Here is a 23,361-nt window from a genome sequence, read left to right as displayed (position 1 = left end):
AGGAGTAAACCAGGACGACACGTTAACCGGGACATTCGGTGCGAAAGATGCACACAAGATGCAAAAAAAAAACGCATTAGTGTCCGAAAACATACGGATCATTGGTTATACATGCGCATGCTTGTCCAGACTACCTTTAATTTTTTTAGTTCTATTTTGATCCCTTCGTTTACATCCACACCCACTTTTGCTGGATGCTGCTGGTGAGTGGTAGGTAGCGAGTGATGTTTGTTTGAATTATGCGTCATGCTCCACAGACACACCCGGGGCACACTTTATCTCTGGCGGGTAGATTATAGAAGAACCCATCAGACGCAGGGATAATTACGCTTTTATCTATTTAACACGTTCGTATGCTTGAATTGAAGTCATTCCAAATATCCACAGTCCGTATTCAGTGGAATAAAGCTACGCCATCTGCTGAGAACTATACTTTCATCAGCGTGTTCTGCGTACCCGTGGGCTTTGTCGTCTACTATTTTTGAATTTACCTTTAAAAAAATGCTGCCAAACAATCGCTGCATCAACGCAGTGCATCATTCAATTTCGGGTCACGAAGGAGTGAAAAGTCTCCTTTTTGATTAATAGAACGATAAATCAGTTGGTACAGCGAGCAGAGAAACTTAGGTGTGCAATAAAAACTAAACACCAAACCACCACCTGATCCGAACAACAACAGGGCCTCTTTAAAGTCAAGGTACTGATCTCGTCCCCATTGTGTACCTGTCATATGATCGTTAGCAGCCGTACTGTAATGGGTAAACACACCCACATCACGAAACTCCTTTCGATCCAAAGCCCAAAACGATTGATAACTCTTCGTTTCGTGCAATGCATGCCCTTGGTTGTTCACACTTTTATTTATCCTGCCCTCCAGATTGTAAGGACCACCTTACACACAGCAGCACTGTCGGTTGTTGTTTTGGTGCCTGGCCTGGCCAGTAGGGTTCTACTGTCCATCAATACATGAGTGGTTCTACCATCGAGTGTGTGATCGTGTGTGATCGGGCCAAATGATGGGAAATTCCCCTCGTTTGGGATCCGAAGAACAACCGTTGCTCGAAGAGCCAATTTAAACGGTTCGTAAACGGTTTCTTCTGCTGGCAAAGTGGGCAACAAATGCATTAAACGATCTGCAGTGGAAAGAATGCACTTATGAGCTGCACCCAACACTCACGCGCATACATATACTTTTGTTTCGGGGAGTTGTGATAATTTTTATAACAACACTCGTGCTACACCAATAAAACCCATTTCTAATTTAGAAAAGTGTATACACCATTCAGGACAGTAATGTAGAGGAAAATTCCACCTGCACATTGAAAAGAAAGCAAAAGTGCGATACCCTTATGTTCATTTTGCAGATTTATTGAGTTCAGTTTTTGTATTTCCTTTGATTTTGCAAATCCTTTTCAAACAATTACCTTATCGCTAGAGATACTACCAACCAGATAGGTATACTTTATTCTAGTTTAGCTTCTGCTAATTCTTTGATTTCTTTTATATCCATGCAAATATAATATTCCGCTGTATGCTTTGTAAAGATAAAATTGAGATGTACAAACAATATCATGGCGTTTAACGACTCGTTACTCTATGCGGAGTGGATTCACTGGACGCTGGAGTGTTGTGTTTTGTTAAGTTAACCACTCTTAAACTGAAGACTACTCTACGTTGTCTCTTTCATAAAGAGACGCAGTCATTTGTTTTTTTGCGCTGTATTACAAAATTCTAATCACTACAATATCGATTCATATTTCTTTAAACAAATTCCTTTCTATTGGCTAATAACCTACAATCCACTGGGGTGCATCTGTATGTAATGACTTATATTGTACAAGGGCTTTTGCTACCTTGCTGCTGTGAGCATCGTGCCGTTTCGTATAGTGTAATAAGTAGAAATTCATACGTGTGATCTATCACAAAAGAAATGCGAAATTAAATCTAACCAATCAAAACCAAATGCAAGTGTGTATGTGTGAGTAAGAAAAGTTACCAAATCGTACACTATGGCAGCTAATAGTTATAAGCTGTACTGATATGGCAGCTGTACGTCACTAAACACCTAAAGCACGTAAATGTAAATGTATGGCTGTATATTTAAACAAACTAAAGTGACCAAACTAACCTAAACGCCTTATCCTGTAACAGAGATCCATCGATGTTTAATAGTACGTATGGATGTTCTCCTTTTTCTGTAATTTAATGATCTGATCATTGTGCATCTCTCTTGCTCAGTCTCTTAATGTTCCGATGAGGCGCGTGGTCTTTTAAATCTAGCAAGATGTTGTAAATTGTGCTGCTTTCTTTTTTTAACCTCCAGTTTTAATGAGTTCTTGAAAATGGCACATTTATGTGAAGTTGTGCGTCGTTGCATCATTTCCTTTTGTACGACTCAATTCATTTTATAGCAAATGTTTGCCCGGCGAACGTGTTGTTCTAGCACATTTCCTAATATATGAAGCTTACAGACATGAATAATATATATACCTATCCTAGTTTATATCAATCCAATGGTTTAGTTACGTTTTTGTTTTGTTGAGCAGCATATGTGCTTATTTCTTTCTTTGTTGCTTTAAAAACAACTCTATTAAGAACACGGCGAGTCAAAGCGAAACTTGTGATGAGATGGCTTTAAACTGCTGTGAGCTTATTACTCCAGTCTGTACGATGAATTGTAAAGTAATGGTATGGTCCTGTATGTAGCATTTCAATCTCATTGACTTCCAACACCGTTTAAAGCAATGAGCTGCGCCGGAACAGTCGGAGCATCCATTTGTTTGGTTATGATCGGCTGCTGTCGGTTCTGCTCCTCAAGTGACTGACGTAGGCCTAGCTCCCGCTGTTGCTGTTCCTGCTGCTGTTGAAAGTGTTGCAGCTGGCGAAGGTTTATAGCATGAACAACGCTTCGAATCTTCATTACATCCTGTTCCTGTTGACGGCGTCGTTGCTCTTCCTCCAACTGTTGCATAGATACTGAGTTTGCGGCTTGATGGTGATGATTGTAATGCTGTTGTTGCGGTGGATGCATTTGCAACAGCGACGGTTCCTCAGGGTGCCGACGATACATGAACATCTTCGTTTCGTATGATTCATGCAACATGCGCAAATGGTTCTTCATTTTGTCCGGCCTCGAAAACTCTTTGCTACACACCGGACACGGAAACACCTTACGCTGTTTCCCTTCGTGGTACAGGAACGCGTGCCGCTGGAAGCTGTACTTGTTCTTGAACGTGCTATCGATCCCGTCCTTGTTGCACTCCATGCACTGATACATTCCCGCCTTGATCGTAGCGTAACGGAACAGATCAAGCCCCCGGACGGACATCTCCGTGAGTGCTTCGGCAGGATCGTTCGGTGATTGGGATTTGCGCGTACGGCGCTTCGGTCCTTTAGGACCAGTCTTTGGTGTACGGTGTTGTTTCAAATCGATTTCTTTTTTCAGATCATACGTGCTATCGATTGCACGACCGTTATCTACGTTCGAGTTATTGTCCGCTTGCATTGCCATGGGTGGTGGTGATGAACTATCATCTTTCAGCTCGTTACCATTCTGGTTTACTACTATCTCGTGGATATCCGATGTGCGACGGTGCTCGGTTATTGTGAGTTCCTGCAGTGCTCCCTTTCGTTGGAGCTCTTTCAACAGTGGAAATTTGAATTCGCGCAAAATTGATCGGTTTGATCGGTGCAAAGGTGGCGCAGGGTCAGCTATTACAAGAGCCTTTCCGTTGTCGCAATCCTTTTCTTCCTCAATAACAATCTCTGGATAGCGTTGATGATTTTTCTTCTCCAGATTGATGGGGAATATCGATAGTTCCGTTTGGAGGGATCCTGCATGCAACAAATCTAAAAAAATAACAGTCAATTAGCTTGATATAGTTTTTCATTCAATGTTGTCACGAAACAAAACGTTTTAAGGGTCTCTGAGTTAGATTAGGTTTACAGCACACTAGGCAAGAAGACTGATGCTGGACGATCTACGAATAAGCTGCATTGAACATCAGTTAAACAACGTACAAAATAGTACAGAGATCGTTAACAAAATCATCCCAACGAGTGGTATTAACCCACAATGGCTCGATAATGTGTTTCGGATATCAAACATTGGAATTAATCGGGGTTCTACAGATCGGAGCGGATATAAAGAAAACAACGAATATTTTCAATTTGATATTAATGTTTATTATGTGTGGTTTACGTGTCCGTTATTTCCGCCTAACAGTAATTGTTTAAATATATTCATATAATGTTCAGTGTGTGTGTGTGTATCCATTGTGCTTGGTTTTGGATAAAACATGGGCCTCAAATTAGATTGGAAATTTAAAACAAAAACTTATTTTAGCTTAGTATCATGTTTGCACAATCGTGCTGATCTCCAAATCCTTTCACAAAACGAAAAACAAAATTAAACATTTGATTTCATTCTATCCGTTTTTTTTATTTACACAATATGAGCACTACCTAGAACAGGGCTCGCTTGTGGTGGTGTGTAAAACAAATTATGTAAAACCGTGCACCGTTTTGGTAAAAAGGAAAGGAATACCTCGCAGAAAGGAAAAGGCAAAACAGAAAACAGTTTTAAAATACTTTTAATAATGTTGTGTGTGCGCGTTTGTTTTTGTTTTATTTTAATCTTATTTGGTGATTGATTCTCTTTGTTATGCTCTCCTTTGTTTGTGAATTAAAACTAACACGATATACCCCCCACGAATATGTTCGCTTATGCCTTTTATGTTTTTCCCTCGCCCTCATTCAGGAATATTGATTGCCGTTCCGGTACGATACATCCCCACAGAGTAAAATGTCGATCGCGAAAAAAACGGTTAACTAAAATTTAGTTTGTAAATGCTTTTGTTTTTGCTTATCTTTTCTTCTGTTTTGTTGTAGTAGAAATTTGAAGCAACCTTCCTTTTTTAGAGAAGAAACTACCATTTACTATCGCTTCCACACCACTGCGTCATCATAGCTCTATGTACAACCGAACTCGAGTGGAAAAGGAAGTGATCGTTTATCACTGTACTTTCACCTCTTACTATAGCTTTTCATTTAGTGTGTGCCATCATATACACAAGGCTAAATATAGTACCCTTAATACATTAAAATTGCACTAACTATTAGGTTTGTGTGTGTGTCTGTATTTTTTGCGATAGGAAATTGCATCGGTGCAGCAAGGAAAAGGGGATTAAGTTTAAACAAGTGTTTTACTATTATTGCAGCCATTCAATCCACGTGCACTTTGCCTCCCTTCAGAGTATGCGATGTTTCGAGAAACAAAGAAAAAAAAACGCTATTAACGCACGTGTCTGAATGAATTAGAGATTAGCTTGCGATCAGTACGATCTTTAAACTTTAAACTTTTTTTACTTTTTACTTTAAAACAATGGTGCAGGAGCATACGTACACTCGCGAACTAGAAAATGTATTGCAATGTGTTCTTTTTGCTAGTATCTTTAAACTCTTTACTCGCATGGTCTTCTCTATATGGGAGGACGTATGTATTATGCATATGGTAGCGTCCACAATACGTCCGCTAAAAACAGAAACTATATTAAACCATTATTGTAAAATGCACGCACGTCCCTTTAAACACGTTGTTTTACTTTCTCTCTTTTTCTCTTTCTCATTCACTCTCTCTCTCTCTCTTTCTCTTCTGTCTGTGTCTTGCTTCCATCGCCGCATGAGATACACAAATCGAGCGCCCACATGTTCCGGGGCTTTGTCCCGAACTAACATCTTTTTTACAAACAGAAACCGTACATATAACTTCAATGCTGGTGCTAAATTTTAAACAACTATGGATAGTTTAATGATAAGTTTTGCTGTTTGCTTGTATATAAATACTACTCACACTAATTACTATGCTAAACATTTGACCCTGCCCGCTACTATCTACATATTTCGTTATTATTATAACAAACATATTAGTCTCTCTCTTTTCAGTTACATGTTTACGTTAACTGTTTCTATGAATATTCGTGCGATTTGCCCAACGGAATTTTTCATATTTTTCCGCACATTAACTATCGGTAATTTGTTTGCAAGTTTGTGTGTTTATATGACCGATGATAAACGTGCGGGATTGTGTGGTGGTTCTTCCAGGTGGTGGCGTTGGTGGTGGCTACAACAAATACGCTCTAAAAATTACTATCTCAGCCTTTTTCATTTTATATATAATTCTATCCAAATCATGCAGCGTCGTCCACGTAAAAATATGCAACTGCATTTTGCAGTTTATCAATCTTTCAGTTTACTTGCATACATACTCTAAGCGATTCCTGCACAGCAAGATGAATGATGGTTTTGTAGGAGAGCGCTCTTCATGTATGTTGTGTTGTTGTTATCTCCTATTGATCTTTATCGTTCGCGCATAGAACCGATTAATTCGAATTACAAAAACCTTTGCTCTAAACGTTAAAAATGCAGAACATTGTTTGTTTATTTGAAAAGTTTGATAAGTTTACGATTTACCTTGTTTTTAGAGTAGAGAGATTGATACTGCTTCAAAACAAACACCGCGAACAGAACTAATTGATTGAAAACACTAATCAACTCTAGGAGCAAAGAGAACCATCATCACAGCAGTACATTTAAATGTTGATCCTGCATCAGAAAAGCTTTCGTTACATGACGATTCGCACGCGTTTTTAATGCCCTTCTTATACATACGCCTTTACCGAACGCGTGGGTTCATTGTTTGTGTCTTTGTTTCGTACATTACATTTAAATAACATAACACATAATACAAGCCAAGCTGAGACCAACGTAACAAAAATTGAATGTACAATAATAAAAACTGAAAAATAATAATTCTATAACGGTCACATGGTAACACACCAGACACAAAAAAAACGAAAAAGAACTGTTTCGCTAAGATCACCCACCAGCATTGACTCTATAACGACAAATGAACGAACGGCAGGGATCAACTGTTGCGAATATTCCACTGAACGTTGCCTATTCTGTCCCATATGTGTCTTTGCTATCAGAGGGCATCATAATAATTAATTTCGAACAAAAATAAAAAGATAAGATTTTCTAAAAATAAATAACACATAAAGAAAAACAAATCGATCCATCCTATGAACTAACACGGACGAGTAAATAATAATAATAATGCACAGATATTTCGTTTGGAGCACACGTTCGCCTCTTTCCTACAGTTTCTTTTGTTCACGTTCGAAAAGAGCTTAGCTAAACCATTCCATCTTTTGACAATGAAAATTACTTAAAAGAAATCACCTTGAAGTGTGTGGATCCGCACCCAAACACACCCAAGACAAAGTAGTAACCAAAAGTTCGCAATTTTCATTTCCGATTGTGTCAGAGCAAACCACTCTCGCAAGATGAAAATAGTACGCAACATTCTTAACGTGCGATCGAATGATCATTACAACCAACAGCAGCACCGTTCTATTCGGCCCGTTTCTCCATTGCATTCGCTTGTTATGTTTTTGGGGGGAAGACATTTGTGAAGCAATTGTTGTTTCCTTTTTCTTCTACTGTTAACACACAAGATATGCCCCCCGGTGGAAGGAGTTTTGTTGAGTTGCCTCGTATCCAACACACTCATTGGGTCACACATATATATATGCACAGCTTGGAAAATGTGTTTGCAAAACAAGAATATTACAAATAATTAAATATAATTACAATTAAATACACGCTTGTGTGTGCACATACAGAGAACTAAGCAAATCTAGCGGAGAATCTAGCAAAGTTGCCATTTGTAGCGCCCTCTCCAAAAGGGTGTCGCCAAATCTTTTGGTAAAGATTAATTACAGATAATATATATGTATATATATAAGGTAAATTTGTTTGCCAATATTTTCCACCCACGCACCGAATCCCCACCACTGCTTCAATCCATTTCACGTCGGTCTGTGATAAGGCTAGTGACTTAACGTACAACATTAAACAATTTCACACTTACAGGTAAAACAAAACAACTATTTAAAAAAAACAGTACAAAGGTCCGTCGGCTAACCTAACAAACTCTGCATTTTTCGATTGTCTCATGTTTCACGTGCTTTGTTGAGAGAGAAAGAGAGAGTTTAGATGATATCCTAACAAAAAAAAACTACAAAATACCCTTTTGAAGGAATGATTTTCCTAGCAATTCGTATTGCTAGTAGCCTACCGACTTGGATGTTGTGTTCCGTTCGCTAATGCTTTGCGGAGTCTTGCCGGGGTTTTGCGATACAATGGATCCAACTGTTATTTGTGTGTTCGCTGTTGTATTGGCTTTCCCTAAGAAATTACTACTAGCCTCTATTCTGTGGTTGGTCGTTTCGAAAACAGTCGTTTCCTTACCGGAGATGAACGGATTAACACTCCCATCTTAACTTACTCCTTCCGGTGTCTCCTACTGGCTGACGGTCGCTGTGGCTGGTTGGGCAGCTGCGAGCCCGCTGGAGCTGGACGAGACCGAACCGGTCGGTGAGTTGGCACCAGAAGAGGACGAAGTTTTATCTTGAAACTCTTTCTTGATGGTAATCGTCCCGACCGTGCTGCTACCGGCTGTTCCTGTTGTGGTGGCAGCCGCCGGCGAGGCTTGACCACTCCCGGGAAAGGGATACATGATGCGAATACCGCCGCTACTACTGTTCGTCCCTGGTTTGGGCTGCAGCCCAACAGCATTGATGATCGAGGCCGTTGTCACCGAGCTTCCACCACCGTTCGTCGACTCATTCCGGCTACCGAGCAGCGTTGCACTGAATGATTCCTCGCCACGGGAATTGCTTCCACCACCACTGGCTGGCGACGTCCCGCCCGGTCCAATTCCCGTCGTCTGCTGCTGGGCATACTCCTGTTTGTGGATAATCTTCACGTGCGCCGTCATATTGTCCTTGCGCGTAAACTCCTTCAGACAGAACGGGCACGGATACACCTTTACGTTGCGTTTGTGCGAGGTAACATAATGCCGACAGAAGTTGCTAATGTGCGTGTACACACGGGCGCACACCTTGCACCGATACACGTGGTCACCCTCTTTGGTACAGAAATCACGCACACTGCCCTCGGTATCGTCAATCACGGCGTACTTATGTGTGCGCGAACCACTATCATTCCCACTGCTGCCACCTCCCTTCACGGAGGGTGAGTTTGAGTTGGACCGTGGACTCGACGAACGGAGTACACTGCTCGAAAACATATCGTACACCTCGGAACCGATGCCGGAAAGGCACAGGGACGATCCGCCACCGGCAGCGTTCGTGGTTGAGATCAAATTTTCATTCAGATTGTTGTTCAGATTGTTGAGGATCGTTTGCGTGGTGGTCATGCCGTTCGGTTTCTTTGGTGCCAGTAGGCGGGTCCGTTTGTGCAGCTTCACCGTAGTTTTGTTGTTCGAACCAGCAAGAAAACCGGTCGCACCGGATGTTGTCAACGGTGCTAGTTTCGGCAATTGCAGTGCCTTCGTCGGTACAACCGAGATCTGTGGCATACGAGTTGCGCTGGTAGCGCCTACCAACTTTAGACCTGGTTTCGGTTGCAACGGCGGTAGGTAGCTGTTGCTGCTAATAGTCGTATCGACCGCTCCACTATCCGTGCGAGGATCGTATTTAAACTCAACCGGTTCATCATACTCGTCCAACAACAGTTGTGGTTCCATTAGGCTTGAGTTTAGCTCCCGCTCCTCATACTGATCGTCCTCAATATCGTCGTCTTCCTCGCCTCCCGTTTCATCCATCTTGTTGCACTTGTCATCATCCACAAAGGAATCTTTTGAATCTATAAAAGAAGACGAAAAAGGTACATAAGATCTAAAGCTGACAACGACTACGGACACAACTAAATATATATGTAAAAGGGCGGATGGATCAGGAAGAATGTACAACATATTATACGTATGCAAAAGGATGGAGAGGAAAAGAGAGAAATAGAGAGAAGTAGAGAGAGAGAGAGAGATAGAGAGAGAGAGAGAAAGAACAATGCAATGGTATTTCCCACATACTTGGCATTATTCCACTCTTTATGAAACTAATCACCACACATAACAGGAGTACAGGAAAGGTTATAAAGTTTTAGTAAGATAGTTGAGATAGTCATGACATGTACACAGAGAGATATCTATATTTACATATATATATAGAGAGAGAGAGAAAGAGAGAGAGGGAAAGAAAGAATTTGTTAATACAAAATAAAAATTATTAAACAAAACATATACAATTTCCCAAACCGCTTCAGCTTTCGTGGCAATGATTTAATTTTAGGAGGAGCTGTTGTGTTTCGCGTTTTCCTTTCCCCTCGAGTATGTAGTAATAAAACGTGCGTTCTTACATATATGTGTGTATTTACGATTGCAATTGCAAAGCGTTAATAGTAAACAGTTTTCTGATACCATAAATCTATAAAGCGATACTAACATCTACGATAGATAGAGAAAAAAAGAGATAGCATAAATAAATGAAAAGTAAAGCATAAGTGACTTAAAGCTTACGATTATTGATTATTTGCATAACAATGAATGTGAAACAAACGAGAGCAAATGATAGTGAGTGATTTTTTGGGGTGAGAAACAATGGGGTTACCGTTCAATGTGTTTGCTCTAACGATCTACAGAGTTACAAATTGTATTACACGATCAGAAGTAAACTGGGAGGAATTTTAAAGTCCTACTATCCGGCCATGTATGAGGCCAACGTTCTCTGCTAGTACTAATTCCCCAGTGACCAAATTATACTTTTTTTTTAAATTCTATATGGCATAACATGCTAATTAATCATTTATTGCTTCTCCAATCTGATCATCTCGTTCGAATTGAATTGAAATTAACGGAAAGTTTACATATGTCCGAACATCGAGCGTGTTGTTGTACTTGTTTACGTTATTTCCAGGTACTTTCATCTGCTAAATCACGAGCCTTCTCTTCGTTAAATCATTCGATCCATCATAAAGCATCAGCGGCATGGGAAGGCTGAAACTCACCTTTTCATGTGTGCTTGTCCGCGATTTCGGCACGGATATGTATCTATCATATTTTTATATTTTTTTCGCTTAACCTATGGTATTGTGTTATATATGATTTAGCCGATTTACTTATGCGAGCAGCTACCACTAGCACTAACCCGAAGCATTGAACATAGACAGGCTGTATTATTTGATCATCCATTTGTTTTGATTTTTTTTAAACTTTTGAACGCCACATATACATGTATAATTATTGACAGGATTTGTTGAATGAAGGGACAACACACCAACACGCAAATGTGTAAAATGAGCACATATACATAAAGCAATGTATCGTACAGCGAAGCAACATTAAACTGCATCTCTATTGCAGCGATGCATTCAGAACCAATTTTCTTTTGTTGAGGAATAGAGTTAACAAGCTCTTTTACCTTATTTTATAATATGACACACGGGATGATCGTAATATGAACGAGATGAGTCACATTCTGAGAAAGCAGTAGTAGTAACAGTAACTGCTAATAACATCCCTTTTAGCTGTTCCGACCACTTCACAGTATATGTCAGTTGACATTTTTATAATGTTATTCTTTCCGTAACCCTATTCATAGGTAAAACTATATGTTTGAATGTGAATATGTATATACATTGTTAGTACATCTTACAAAGAATATTATTGAGAAAGATACTAGAGGGTAAGTCATTTCCAAAAAAGAATCAACTTCAAATTACCTAATACACATAATGTATGAATTCAACAACGGAATACTAAATATGTCATGATATAATAACAGTAATAATATCTCGTACCCAGCTGATAATTACGTTTACTAGTTTATATGTACATTTAGCGATAGAAATGATATTTTAGCTATTCTTTTCGTCATCAAAAGAAAGAATTGCAACGCAACTCAACAGGAAGACTAACGGATGTGACAACTATCCGTTAGGATTAATCTCAGATAATTGCTGCTCATTCAATTTATCGCTTCCACAAATTTACAGACGAAAGCTACACAGAACACAAACAGCAATGAAAAGGATGCGTGTTTTTACCTTACGCCAAATCAATATACTATTATAGATCAAAGAAGCAATGAATAGTGAGGTAGTAAGCTAGCATATTAGCTCCCCCTGCTAACACACATTTTGTATCCCGAATCCGGATGAAAGATACGATCACCGAAAGCCGATCGCGTGTGCGTATGTTTGTGCGAATTGTTATTATAATATGCAGTTTATCTGTGTGTGCGCGATGATATACTGTTCTGTGTGTTTTGCGATTTGAAATTGCCCAGGGCATTACACAGAATCGTGTAAGTAATTCGCTTGTGCAGTGTGTGTGTACTCACCGGACATGTTGCTGTTCTCGCTAGTTGCCATCCGGCTTCGTTTGGATGCTCTCGATGGCTTAGCCAGTGTACCGCTACTATTGCCACCTTGTCGTTGATGCTGCTGTCTACCGGTACGATTCGAGTTAGCATTATGTGTTGCATTGTTGCCGGTGGTAACTTCCAAAGATTCGTCCAGCGATGGTGTGGTTCCGCGAGGTTCATCGCCCGTTTCCAAATCGTCATCCTCAACCAGCTCATCGTCATCCATTTCCTCATCATCGTCGTCATCCATTTGTTCCGATTTTTCGTGCATTGGAGTGTCGCAATCCTCCGTACGGCTGCTCACAATACGCAGCTGCTGATCATCATCGCCCGAGTTGGAGGCACTGGAGCTGGCAATCTTCACGTCCATGATATCCATCGAATTGCTGTCGTACTCTTCGCCGGCGCCACCATCAATAAAGTTACTACCGTCGGTTTCACCTTCACCCGCATCGCTTCCCGACAGCTTTCGTGGGCGGCCTCGTTTGCGTTTCTGTTGCGAGAGGGCCGTACCGAGCAGCGGGTTCGTTTGCAGCATCGCATTGCTATTGCCACCTTGATGATGTTGCTGCAGCAAACTGTTGCTGTGGCTTCGGGTGACGATTCCGGTGGACGAGAGTAGGGGAGGAAGTTGCTTCAGATGACCGGTACCGGTACTCTGCACCTGACCAGCCGCGGTCACAACACTCGATGCAATCGAAATACTGTTGGATGCTGGAGAGCAACGGTCTTCATCGTCATCGTCCACGTGCGTTACACTGTCTCCGCTGCTGTTCTTCTGTGCGGACGCACTCGGAACTGCGTTGGTAGCAACGGCACCAGCACCTTGTGCCGCACCGGATGCGGATGAAGCTACCGTCGAGGTTGTTGTTGTTGTCCCGGTGCTCGTTGGTGCAATCGGTTTATCGTCATTCACCTCTGTAAGACCCTTTATCCGGAGGCTTTCGGCCACGCGCAGAAAGGCAGCGAGTCGATCCTGATCGACGGACACCTCACCACGGTACATAAAGTCCAGCAGACACTTCATGTCTTTGAACGGAACGTCGCGCAAGATCACGATCGGGTGCTTCTCAGGATGGCTGACAAAAAGCTGCTGGAAGTAAGGACTGCACGCGGACAGCACCATCTGGTGGAAAAATGGAAAAGGAAACAGATGAGTTACAGGGGGTGTCTTCGGCTTTACAGGGTTTTTGGTTTCCTACAGGCTGTTGAAATTTAAACATTTGTTAAACAATTTCAGAGTGTCAATCGTGTGCGGATAATTCCAGCCATATCCGATCCGGGCCCACATTCTTGTGCTATTGGATGCACTACTAATGATTGCGATAATGCACTCCGAAATTACTTCGATTCCGAGAGATGAAACCAAAAACCCTGTATCACAGAAAATAAGGCTTCCCTTTTTTATTATTTTTATTGTTATAGATGCTCAAGCGTTTGCCATTTACCTTATGTGCCTTCAGGTGCTGACCTTCAACGGCCAGCGTCACATCGATGAATGTTTCATCGTGCAAGAGCTGGTCGAACACTGCGAGCAAGTTTGTCTGGTGGTTGTTCCACCGGAGGCAAAATCTTTGGGATGCCATTTTTACTGTTTCGATTTTAGGAGTTCCGGCTATCTTCCTAATACTGTGCCGCGACGACTAGAGCAATCCTGTTCAATCTATTATATGCTCTTTTGCCCGAGCGGTGGTAAATTATTCCCACCGTTAAGCGAACACACAACTTTTCTCTTATCGTTGCTGCTCTCTTGTTGTTGTTGATGGGTTGTCCCCGTTGTCCTTCGTTATCTTTCCTCGACGTTTAGCAGGCAAGATAAAAGCTATTATCGCTTTGCGCTGTATTGTAGACCAGCAGCTTGAACTTAGGGGTGATTCAGTCTTTCCTGTTCGCTTGGATGTTTGGTGGCTGGGGATAATGAAACAGAGAAACAAACAACACATTATTATCACTTGGTAACAGAGTTTTTAATTAAAAAAATGAAGAAAAAAAGCAAGTAGTATGCGTTGAGTTGTATAATTATATGTAAAAGTAATAGACGTGTTCAACAATTAGAAATATTCATACATGTATTTTCTCCCTCTGAACTAGTGGTGTAAGGAAGAACGATTGAGTGCATTGGAATCTCCACAAAGAATTGCTATAACTCATTCTTGTTCAACTTAACCCAGAAGTATTATAATTAACTCCGGAATGTTATGACTTTCTCACTGTGAGTGAGTTGATAATTCCGGCAATCGAGCATCGAGCATCGACAGGAGTAATTCCATCACTACTCTAAACCTACTTGCTTGCTCGGTATGATGATTGTGGAGTATTGTTGACGTCAGACAGTGTCGAACGAGATAAAACGCAGACGACGCACGCCCAGAAACACAACCGCTGGGCGGGCGTAGTACAACGTTCATAGACGACAAAAGAAAGAACCACTAAAGAAGACTAGCAACGTGACAAAACGCACCCATCTCTGACAGGCAGATAAAACATCATTAACCGTCATTGTGGGGGCTACACTTCCTAACATAGGTCTCCCCCGCCCTCCTCAACACAGCAACGCGCCCTAACAATATGCCCTTCAACAAATTCAAATGTAAAAGCTCTTACGTAGCCCACTCCGGAGGCTCTTTACGGGCTGTAAACTGCGGGGGTTATGCTCCCGTGTACAGGATAGATACAGAGGTACTGTGTGGTCAAAGAAAAAAATGAACGTTTTTTTTTACGATTGATTACGTGTTATTCTAACGTAACCAACAACTAACCTTCAACGAATATTAGCACGCTTGACTCTAAAGGATCAATTCCTACGCTACACAAATCACTAGATCACAGTTTTATGGAATAGCGGTAGTAAAAAGTCTCCAAACCGCATTAGCATCCACAAAAGAGACACTTCGCTTGGGTTGGGTTTTTCTTCCTACCGTTATCCCCATAAAATTACATCAACCCCGTTGAGAGGAAACTGAAAGCCTGGGAGGGCATCAGGACAGGCAGTATAGTGAGGGGGCGGGCGACAATGTCCTTCAGTACCATTTAACAACTACTAAACTGGTCACAAAGCTGTTTGTCGGCTTAGAATGGGGTTTTTTTCCTATGTTCCGTCACACCGCAGACAAAAAATGAATACTGCTAAAGTGGAGACCCTTTGATAATAAGAAGAGAAGACCCGGTGGTGCTAAGGTGCGGCAAAAGGAAGCGGACAGGAATTTGCTGTGAAGCGGTACCGTCGTTTGGTTTTCTGTCTACGACCGAGGCTAATTTATTGTGGTTCTATGGAATGCTCATAGAGCTGCCACTCTGGTTGGTAAATGGAATCTATTTTATATTGTGAAAATACATCTATTAGCACAGAGGTTAGGTTAAAATTATGATCATTAATGTATTGCAGAGTGTCGTAAAGCTGGGGACACGTTAATGTTTGCAATCACACAAAATAACCTATGTTCCTGCACCTGTGGATTCAGGAATGTTAGGAGACAATGCGGAAGCCAGCTTCAATCAAAACACACAATTGCACCTTAAACAACTTCTTGCAGATGAAGGGAAAACCGCATGGAAAAGAAACCAAAAACACAACAAGATTTTATAAAACACGTGAAGGGTTGCGAAAAGCAAGATCGCGTCCCTTTTTGGACCATCATCATCATCATCATCATCAGGCCGATTCAAAAACACGACGACGACGACGACGACGACGCCCATGATCATGACCTTCACAAACCTGTCAAGCTGTCAAACCGATTGCATATTTATTACCGCATCGTCACATCTTTACCGCTCTCTTCCTCATTCCTTCCTCCCACTTGGACTTTATCGCACGTCGTGCTGTCTTACACATCGACACCGGGGTTCGTACTCGCTTGCTCTCTCACTCTGGGTCGCGCACAAGTTAATGTGATGCGTAGCAGAAGAGCGATGATGCCGTAACACCACGGACGCGACGAACAAGCAGCAACAAAAACTACCGCAAAATTACTACTACTTCAAACGCGTGAACACGCGACTACTGTCCCACTGCCCCAACGACGATCAGCGCATCCGATCCGACAGCAAACGCGGAGGTGAGTAATACCGGAGCACAGGAAACAGAGTTTCCCCCATCCAGTGACAATATATTGCATCTCAGTTAGAAAAATACCCCATTTCATGCTTGAAAATCAAACAACAAAAAACGGAATCCATAGATAAGTTTTACAGGTTTCATAAAGAAAACAATGACAAATGATCGTGGTTAGGTTGTTGAAAATGAAACACACAAATCTATGACTCAATTTGCATAATTTTATGCAAAGTTGATGATAATTGACAAGTTTAAGACACCTCGAAATGGTTAAAAGGAATATTTGTGTCGGGGGGTTTTTTTTGTTGTTGATTTTATATTTAAAATTGATCACTACTGGCCCGCGAAACTGATCGAACCATATGTTTTGTTTATTTATATCACATGCGGAAATATCTTATGGGGGATCGATAAAATATGGCCTTATAGGAGGAATCTGGACACGCAAAACCCACTCAAACTGTTTGAGAGGGAGAGGGAGAGAGAGCAAACAATCTTGCTCTTGTGTTTACATTACACAATTTGTCACAAAATTTTTATTAGTCAAACTGGGCTCTCAAACTTTTTGAAAATTTTACCTCATACTAAAACTGCTAGTGTGTTTAATTTTTATTGCTCTCTCTATTTATTTTAAAACAATCTTTGGAAAATATAAGTTTAGGATAGAAATGGAAGAACATGTACGTGCTAGTATAATTACGCCGTCCTCTCATACCTTGCCGGACGGTTTCGTCATCAGCTCCTGTCAAGAAAAACCTGAAACAACTGAAATTCCCACCTTCGCACGATGTATAATGTCCTCCCTGGAGCTGTGCAAGACACACAACAGGAGCCAAAGAGACAGAAACAGGAATTCCCAAATGGTTTATGCATATTTATTCCGATCGGTTCTCGGTGGGCGATATAATAACACGCAAAGAACACAGCTGACAAGTCGCGCACCATACACACGAGGAAACATACAAACGACATCGAAAGGGTGGTTTTATTTTCTTGATTGTCAAGCGCTCTCGCGGAGTTTAGGGAATATTATGAAACACATTTAAAAGGATAGTGGAAGAAATTTATACCAAAAGTAACAACATGAAGAGAGTACAACGCTCCGTGTTTGCCATGGTGGAACTATGAGCTTCGCTTTACATTACGCTACCTCGATCCACCACCGAACCAAGGGCGCTTGGGAGATGAACGCATTCATTATCAAACCAACACCAACGCATTCCGCGCGGTTAGTAGGGGATGATCTTGCGCCGCGATCTAAACAGTCGTATTCACTGGAATACACAGCTCCACGCAATAGTAAGCAGCAGCAGCATCTGCGGCACTACCACACAGATAATCTAACGCAACCCCCCGATCGTACACATATCGGAACACATTTCCACCCCCGCAGCTTTTTTATCGTGCCGATCGTTGTGTTTGGAATAGCGCATACAACGCAACGTTGAGAATTGAACTGAGACACCTCCGCGCAAGCAAAAACAAAAAAAAATGGGCATGTATGGGGGGTTGTGTTTCAGCGTTTCTGTTTCCCTTTGCTTTCGCTGGTGGTTGTGTAGGTTACGGTTACGGTTACAGTGGATAGAGTTGGATGGAAGCCCGGTCTGGATGGCTAGATGATGCTGAGACACAGCTCTCCTAACAAAAACCGGCCAAACCCCATCCCAGTTGCCTACACTTGCATACGGACACATTGCGACACACAAACATTAAGTTTGCTTGCTGCTCTTCCTACACGGGTGCGCATTTTGGGTTGTTGTTGAGGAGGAGCTCGACGAGGATTCGATGGCGAAACTATACTAGCATTACGAAAAGGGTTGCTTCCGTGAGCTCATCTCTCATGAGCAATGATCTGGAGGTTTCTGAGCACAACTGCTCCTGGTCTGTGCAAAAAAACAAAACGATCGATCCATACTGTCCCTTAATCCGGACTGGACGACTAAAGGACTGAAAGGAGTAAACGGAATTCCAATCGTTGAATGGAGAATTTTAACTGCGGGCATGTAATTACTACAAACTAGCAACTGCATGTACCATTATACCTTCCCCTACGCGATTGTCACTGAAGTTGTTTTACGACTTAATTGCGGAAGTGTACACACATACATTGCGAAAAAAGCAATTTTCTATCATCCCTACACGAGTGTTATCCATAAAAAATACAAAGTTTCACCGAGCTTCAGTGAGGCGGCTAGTGAGATTATTTTAAGCAAAAGAAATCTGTAAGCTATGTTACTACTTAGGCGAATTGTATCATCCACTACAGTGCGTAACGTAACTATACGACATCTTGTTGTTCCATAAATCTAGATCATAAATCTTCTTCCTTTCTTATCATTCGTTGGACTTTTCACACCCTCCATACAGTAAAAACAATGAAGGGATGCCAACCAACGGCGCCATTTTGTATTTTCCGCCTGCATGATTTTTCCTGCTAGCAAATGGGGAGAAAAAGGGTGTGCGAGAGAACTGCGCGAGAGAGAGAGAGCAAGAGACAAAACAAAGAGAACACTTCCCCTTCCAGGCGCGCTTAGAGGAGTTTCAACATTCTCCCCTACATATCCGGGGAATACACATCGTTCCTCGATATTGGTTGGCAAAAGGAACAGACACACACGGACGTTCATGTGCGCCCCCCCTATTGTGAGTTCCGTTCTAAATGGTGTAGGGAAAACTAGTTAAAGGGTTGGAACAAGGGTCTGGTATGGTTAAAACAGGACGGAAGTCCTTTGAAGGAGATGAAAAACAAAATGGCGACGCAACAGTATGAATGTGACATGCGCAGTTTGACGAATTGCGATGAGGATGACTCGATTGGTTTTTATCCTTTTTGCGCTTTAGACAGTGAGGCACAGTATGTAAAGGAGATGTGTGGTAATACATTTCCGACTTCCGTATTCTTTTTAGAAAAGCATTCGCCTAGAAACCTTCTTCCATACTACATGTGATACCAAATGCAGCAATGGCCGTTTTTTCACTTGGGGAAACCTTCAGTTTGAGAGTGTCGGCAAATGTCAGTTCACGTACAATTAGTTCGTCCCATCATCATCTTGGCTATTTACCATCTTCAGCAGTGTTGGGTCCGTAGCGAACGCTAGTATAATGTAACTACTACACCACTCAGTTAAACACCCCCAACTACCCCTATAATCACCCGCGTCTATCGCACAGGATGCCTTTATTACCCATACAATTACGCATTACAGGGAAACACACTCAATGCAAGAAAAAGGTTCGTGGGAAGGTTAGGCTGCTCGCAGGCGGCTACCTACTCGCTACTGCTGTTTCTTTTTCTAATGTTTTGCCTTCGTTTATCTGGAGCCCAACTCCCCGGCCGAGGTGGCCGCCCCATGCTCCTCGTTTTGCGGGCCGGCCTGGAGCCGCTGGCGTGTTTCGTGGGCCGTGGGATGCGTGGGACGGGAGAGATTTTCAAGCACTCGCGTGTACTGAGGTGATGCGGTTTTATACTTTGGGAGAGAAGGCAGGTATTTTACTGCATCGCGAGCTCCCCACAATTTCCATTCACCCCATTCGATCGCTCTCTTTCGCACCCTCTAAAGCTGACGCAATTTGCTTCCTCTGTTTTTCTTTCATGTTCCATCTCTCTTGCGTTTGAAATGCATGACGACGAACGGCGTATATGCGGGGCTCTCAACAGTTCAAGGATCCAGCCACAATCTCACCATCATCTGTTGCTTGTTAACACTTTCATGGTGCTGTTGTTAATGTGGCACACGCATCACAGAGCTTTGACTATTTTTCGGCTGCAGTCTGGATTTTTTACGATTGCTTCGAATGTCGGAATATCCTATGTTGTCGTGAAAAAAATCGAGGTATATATAGCTTTTTTTAAAGGGTTTTCTTTTGTGTTTAACAAATTACAGCTACAACCATACAAAGGTATTTGCTTAGTAAGGACAAGCATTTAAAAGAATCTAAAACCAAGCGTTGCTTCCCTTTTTGCTTTACTTTGCCAAATTGTGAGAACCAATCTGTTCTCCCGTTCTAGTTAAAGAACAGGACCCATTACGCACGCCAGTGAGTGAACACGCCAACAATGAACAAGCGAAACCGCAACTTGTCCTTGAAGCTACAAGGGAAAAGGTAGTGGCGGGATAGGCACGTAATAAAGTCGCATGTTTAGTTAATAAGGACGATTGGAATTCTATAAATAACCCCGATGACGTCTCACACATATCGCAGCACATCGGTGTGTATGTTTTCCCCCGTCAGGGATTAAAAATGCTCCTTGCAATTCAATCTAATTAAAATGAGGACACCAAAGTATCGCCCACACACAGAAACACACGCAACTCTCATTCGAGGACAGAGTCGAGTGCGTCACAGAGTTGCAACCGAGCTCACGTGTATTCATTCCTGCCCATCTTGGATATGGTTTTATCCTGCCACATAATACCGCTGGACACAGGCAGGTTTAGCGGGCCCTAATTGGATATATCCTTTCCGTCGATGTTAGGACGAAATGACAGTTGGGTGTAGAGAAGATTCGGTTTCGCTTGCCCGTAAAGGTTGCCGGTATTTAAGCCAGCAACTAATGGCCAAGGTACTGTTTGGTAGCGCGAGTCCTTGAAGGGCTTCCGAACACATCCGCCCCACGGTTCCTTTCGTGTTACTTTTGCTGTACGCTGACGCAGCCCAGATGCAAATGTTATACGATAGTTATCCTTTTTGTCTTGTCCAACAAAACTCCCCTTACTCCAGAACCCTCAAAACGCCACTCGCCATACTTCCAGCAACGCGTTAGACGTTAGCAGTGAGCCACATCCTTTGTACGACCGGTCATCCTGCCGTCCTGTCAACCATCCTGGAGTTGGTAGGTATGGCTTCTCCTCGGGTACGTTTCTTGCATGTTAACACAATCCTATTTGGGCCTCGTGTATTTCTAAAACATATTGCCATCAATGGTGCTAGTGCAAAATGAGCAGTAAGAAAATTTAATATCCTTGACAGAAACAACTCCCCTTACACATGATGTTCGTTTAGTAAAGAAGAAGCTAATTTATAGACAAGATAAACAGTCATCCCTCTTATAAGGAGTTTAATCCGTTCCGGTGTACATGTTCAGAATGGCTGCGCTTGATTGCGTAGTTTGTTTTATCTTCTGCTTCAGAATCTTTGTACTACGCAGCAGTAACTTAATAAATTCTTCGATAGAATGATCTTCGATGCGCTTCGTTGGAAATTAACGAAATTTCACAAGTTTAGTTAGATATTTTCGTAGCATTAGCAAATTCCATCGAAAGGAATATCCACCAAGCAGGGGTTGATTGCACTAGAAATGAAATCAAGTTAGAAGATTTCCCAACAAAAACACTTCCCCACAACGACAAAAAATAAACCTTCCTTGATATTTCTCCCCAGTTCCAGAAAACCCACACATACACAACGTGGCAAAACGATACCGAACTGTGGTGCACCGAAAAGGCATTGTGGTAAGAAAAACACCGCTACAGGGGTAGCTACGATCCAAACATGAAATTTGGATTTTTCGTGCGAATGGTTTATTTCCTGGGAAAAAGAGGTTATCGACCGCCCGCGCAAGGGGGGTGAGGCAGAAAAGTATTATGAGGAAAAAGAAAGTTTAGCAAACAAATACTTTGAACGGCTCCACTTGTTTGCCACTACCACAAACCCGGCAGGATCCAAACGGGGGAGGGGGGAGGGCGAGTTTCGTTGGTAGTTTTCCGAACTCACTTTCTTAACACAGCGTGTGGATCAATCTATGGAGAAAATGCATAAGCAGTTGCAAGACATTGTCACAATTTTTTAAAAGCATCTTGCTGATGCTGCTGCTTACTTTTTCCACTTATTTCTATTGATAACACAAAAAATAGGATAACATTATTTCATTAGATACGTCTTTTCGTATCACTTCAACGAGTTGAAAACTCACTCACAAAAAATCGCAATCGTAATCCTAGCGCCAAAATAAAAAATCACGTAAAAATCGAGAGAGGGGAAAACAGTACCCGCACACACAGCCCGATCACAATGAAATAACTGCCACGTACCTATTTTTCCTAACACCGATAGAGGACGCTATTTTTCCGTGACTCCTTGGATGTGAATTGGATGCTCGTTCGGCAGTGTGTGTTACCACCACCACCACAACCGCGTGTTGACTGCCGAGAGACCACCGCAAAGCAATTTTCCTTTATTGCACCGCTGTCACAATGGGGATGCAAATTGCTTGCTGTAGTGATTTTTCCTTTCGAAACCTCAGACTGCTGCACACATCACCAAACCCAACACACACTACCACACTGTTTGCTCACACCACTTTACCCCCCGAGGTGAAGCGAGGTTTTGCTATGCTTCTTTACCTTTGCACAACACCACAGTATAGTGGTACAGGGTGGGGGGCGCACACTATATTTTTCTTCTTATTCTTCCGAATTTTATCACACACTCGGCAGACTTTTAAATGATTTTCGTCGACGCGTAATCAGCGCGCCAAAATTTTGGCCACACTGTTTCTTTCTCTTTGTAACACACCGCGGCAACACTTTCTTGCTGGCCTTTTATCCGTGTATGTCATCGGTATACGCACTTCCGCACGATTGATGAAAGAGAATTTACAACGCACTGTGTGCCGAACAATACACTGCCATTGGCCACACACAACTGCACCGTTGCGTTACTTAGAATTTTAAGAGACCGCGGCAGCAGAATTTGCTTTCTGCGTTTCACAATGAGTTACGATTTCACAATAAAAGCTCGCTTAACGCCAAAACACCGACACCGACACGACCGGAACATTCACTACGAAACGGAGGACTTTCGGACATGATGGTGACTTCTTCGCATCGCACCAACAAGAACGAGAACACACAAGTCCATCCGATGACTGTGCTAATTGCGCGAATCAATGAAGTAGTGTCGGAATGGGACATTCAACAAAATCCAGCGAGGGTTTTTTTCTTCTCACAGTATGACGTCACTTTATGTCATATCCATCATGATCCCGGAGTGCGGTGAGAGCAGTAGGCCACAGGA

At 42.1% G+C, this 23,361-nt stretch overlaps 1 protein-coding gene across 2 annotated transcripts; it reads right to left on the bottom strand.

Annotated features, from left to right (window-relative positions):
- Nucleotides 1–1,399: 1,399 nt before the first annotated feature.
- Nucleotides 1,400–22,649, bottom strand: LOC128299769 (protein tramtrack, beta isoform). 2 transcript variants are annotated; one of them, XM_053035842.1, is made up of 4 exons: nt 22,377–22,649; nt 13,736–14,195; nt 12,264–13,413; nt 1,400–3,849 (listed from the first exon to the last, which is right to left on the bottom strand). In XM_053035842.1, the coding sequence occupies exons 2-4, from the start codon at nt 13,871–13,873 to the stop codon at nt 2,717–2,719; spliced, it is 2,421 nt and encodes an 806-aa protein (XP_052891802.1). In that variant the 5' UTR covers nt 13,874–14,195; nt 22,377–22,649; the 3' UTR covers nt 1,400–2,716. The 2 variants fall into 2 exon arrangements, with proteins under 2 accessions (XP_052891802.1, XP_052891801.1); XM_053035841.1 differs by lacking the exon at nt 1,400–3,849 and adding an exon at nt 8,078–9,732.
- Between the last annotated feature and the right edge of the window lie 712 nt (nt 22,650–23,361).

This window comes from Anopheles moucheti, chromosome 2 (genome assembly GCF_943734755.1).
Source record: "Anopheles moucheti chromosome 2, idAnoMoucSN_F20_07, whole genome shotgun sequence".
In the NCBI taxonomy this organism is placed as follows: Eukaryota; Metazoa; Arthropoda; class Insecta; order Diptera; family Culicidae; genus Anopheles; species Anopheles moucheti.
Note: the sequence above shows the minus strand (reverse complement) of the source record. Positions and strands in the feature narration are given on the sequence as shown.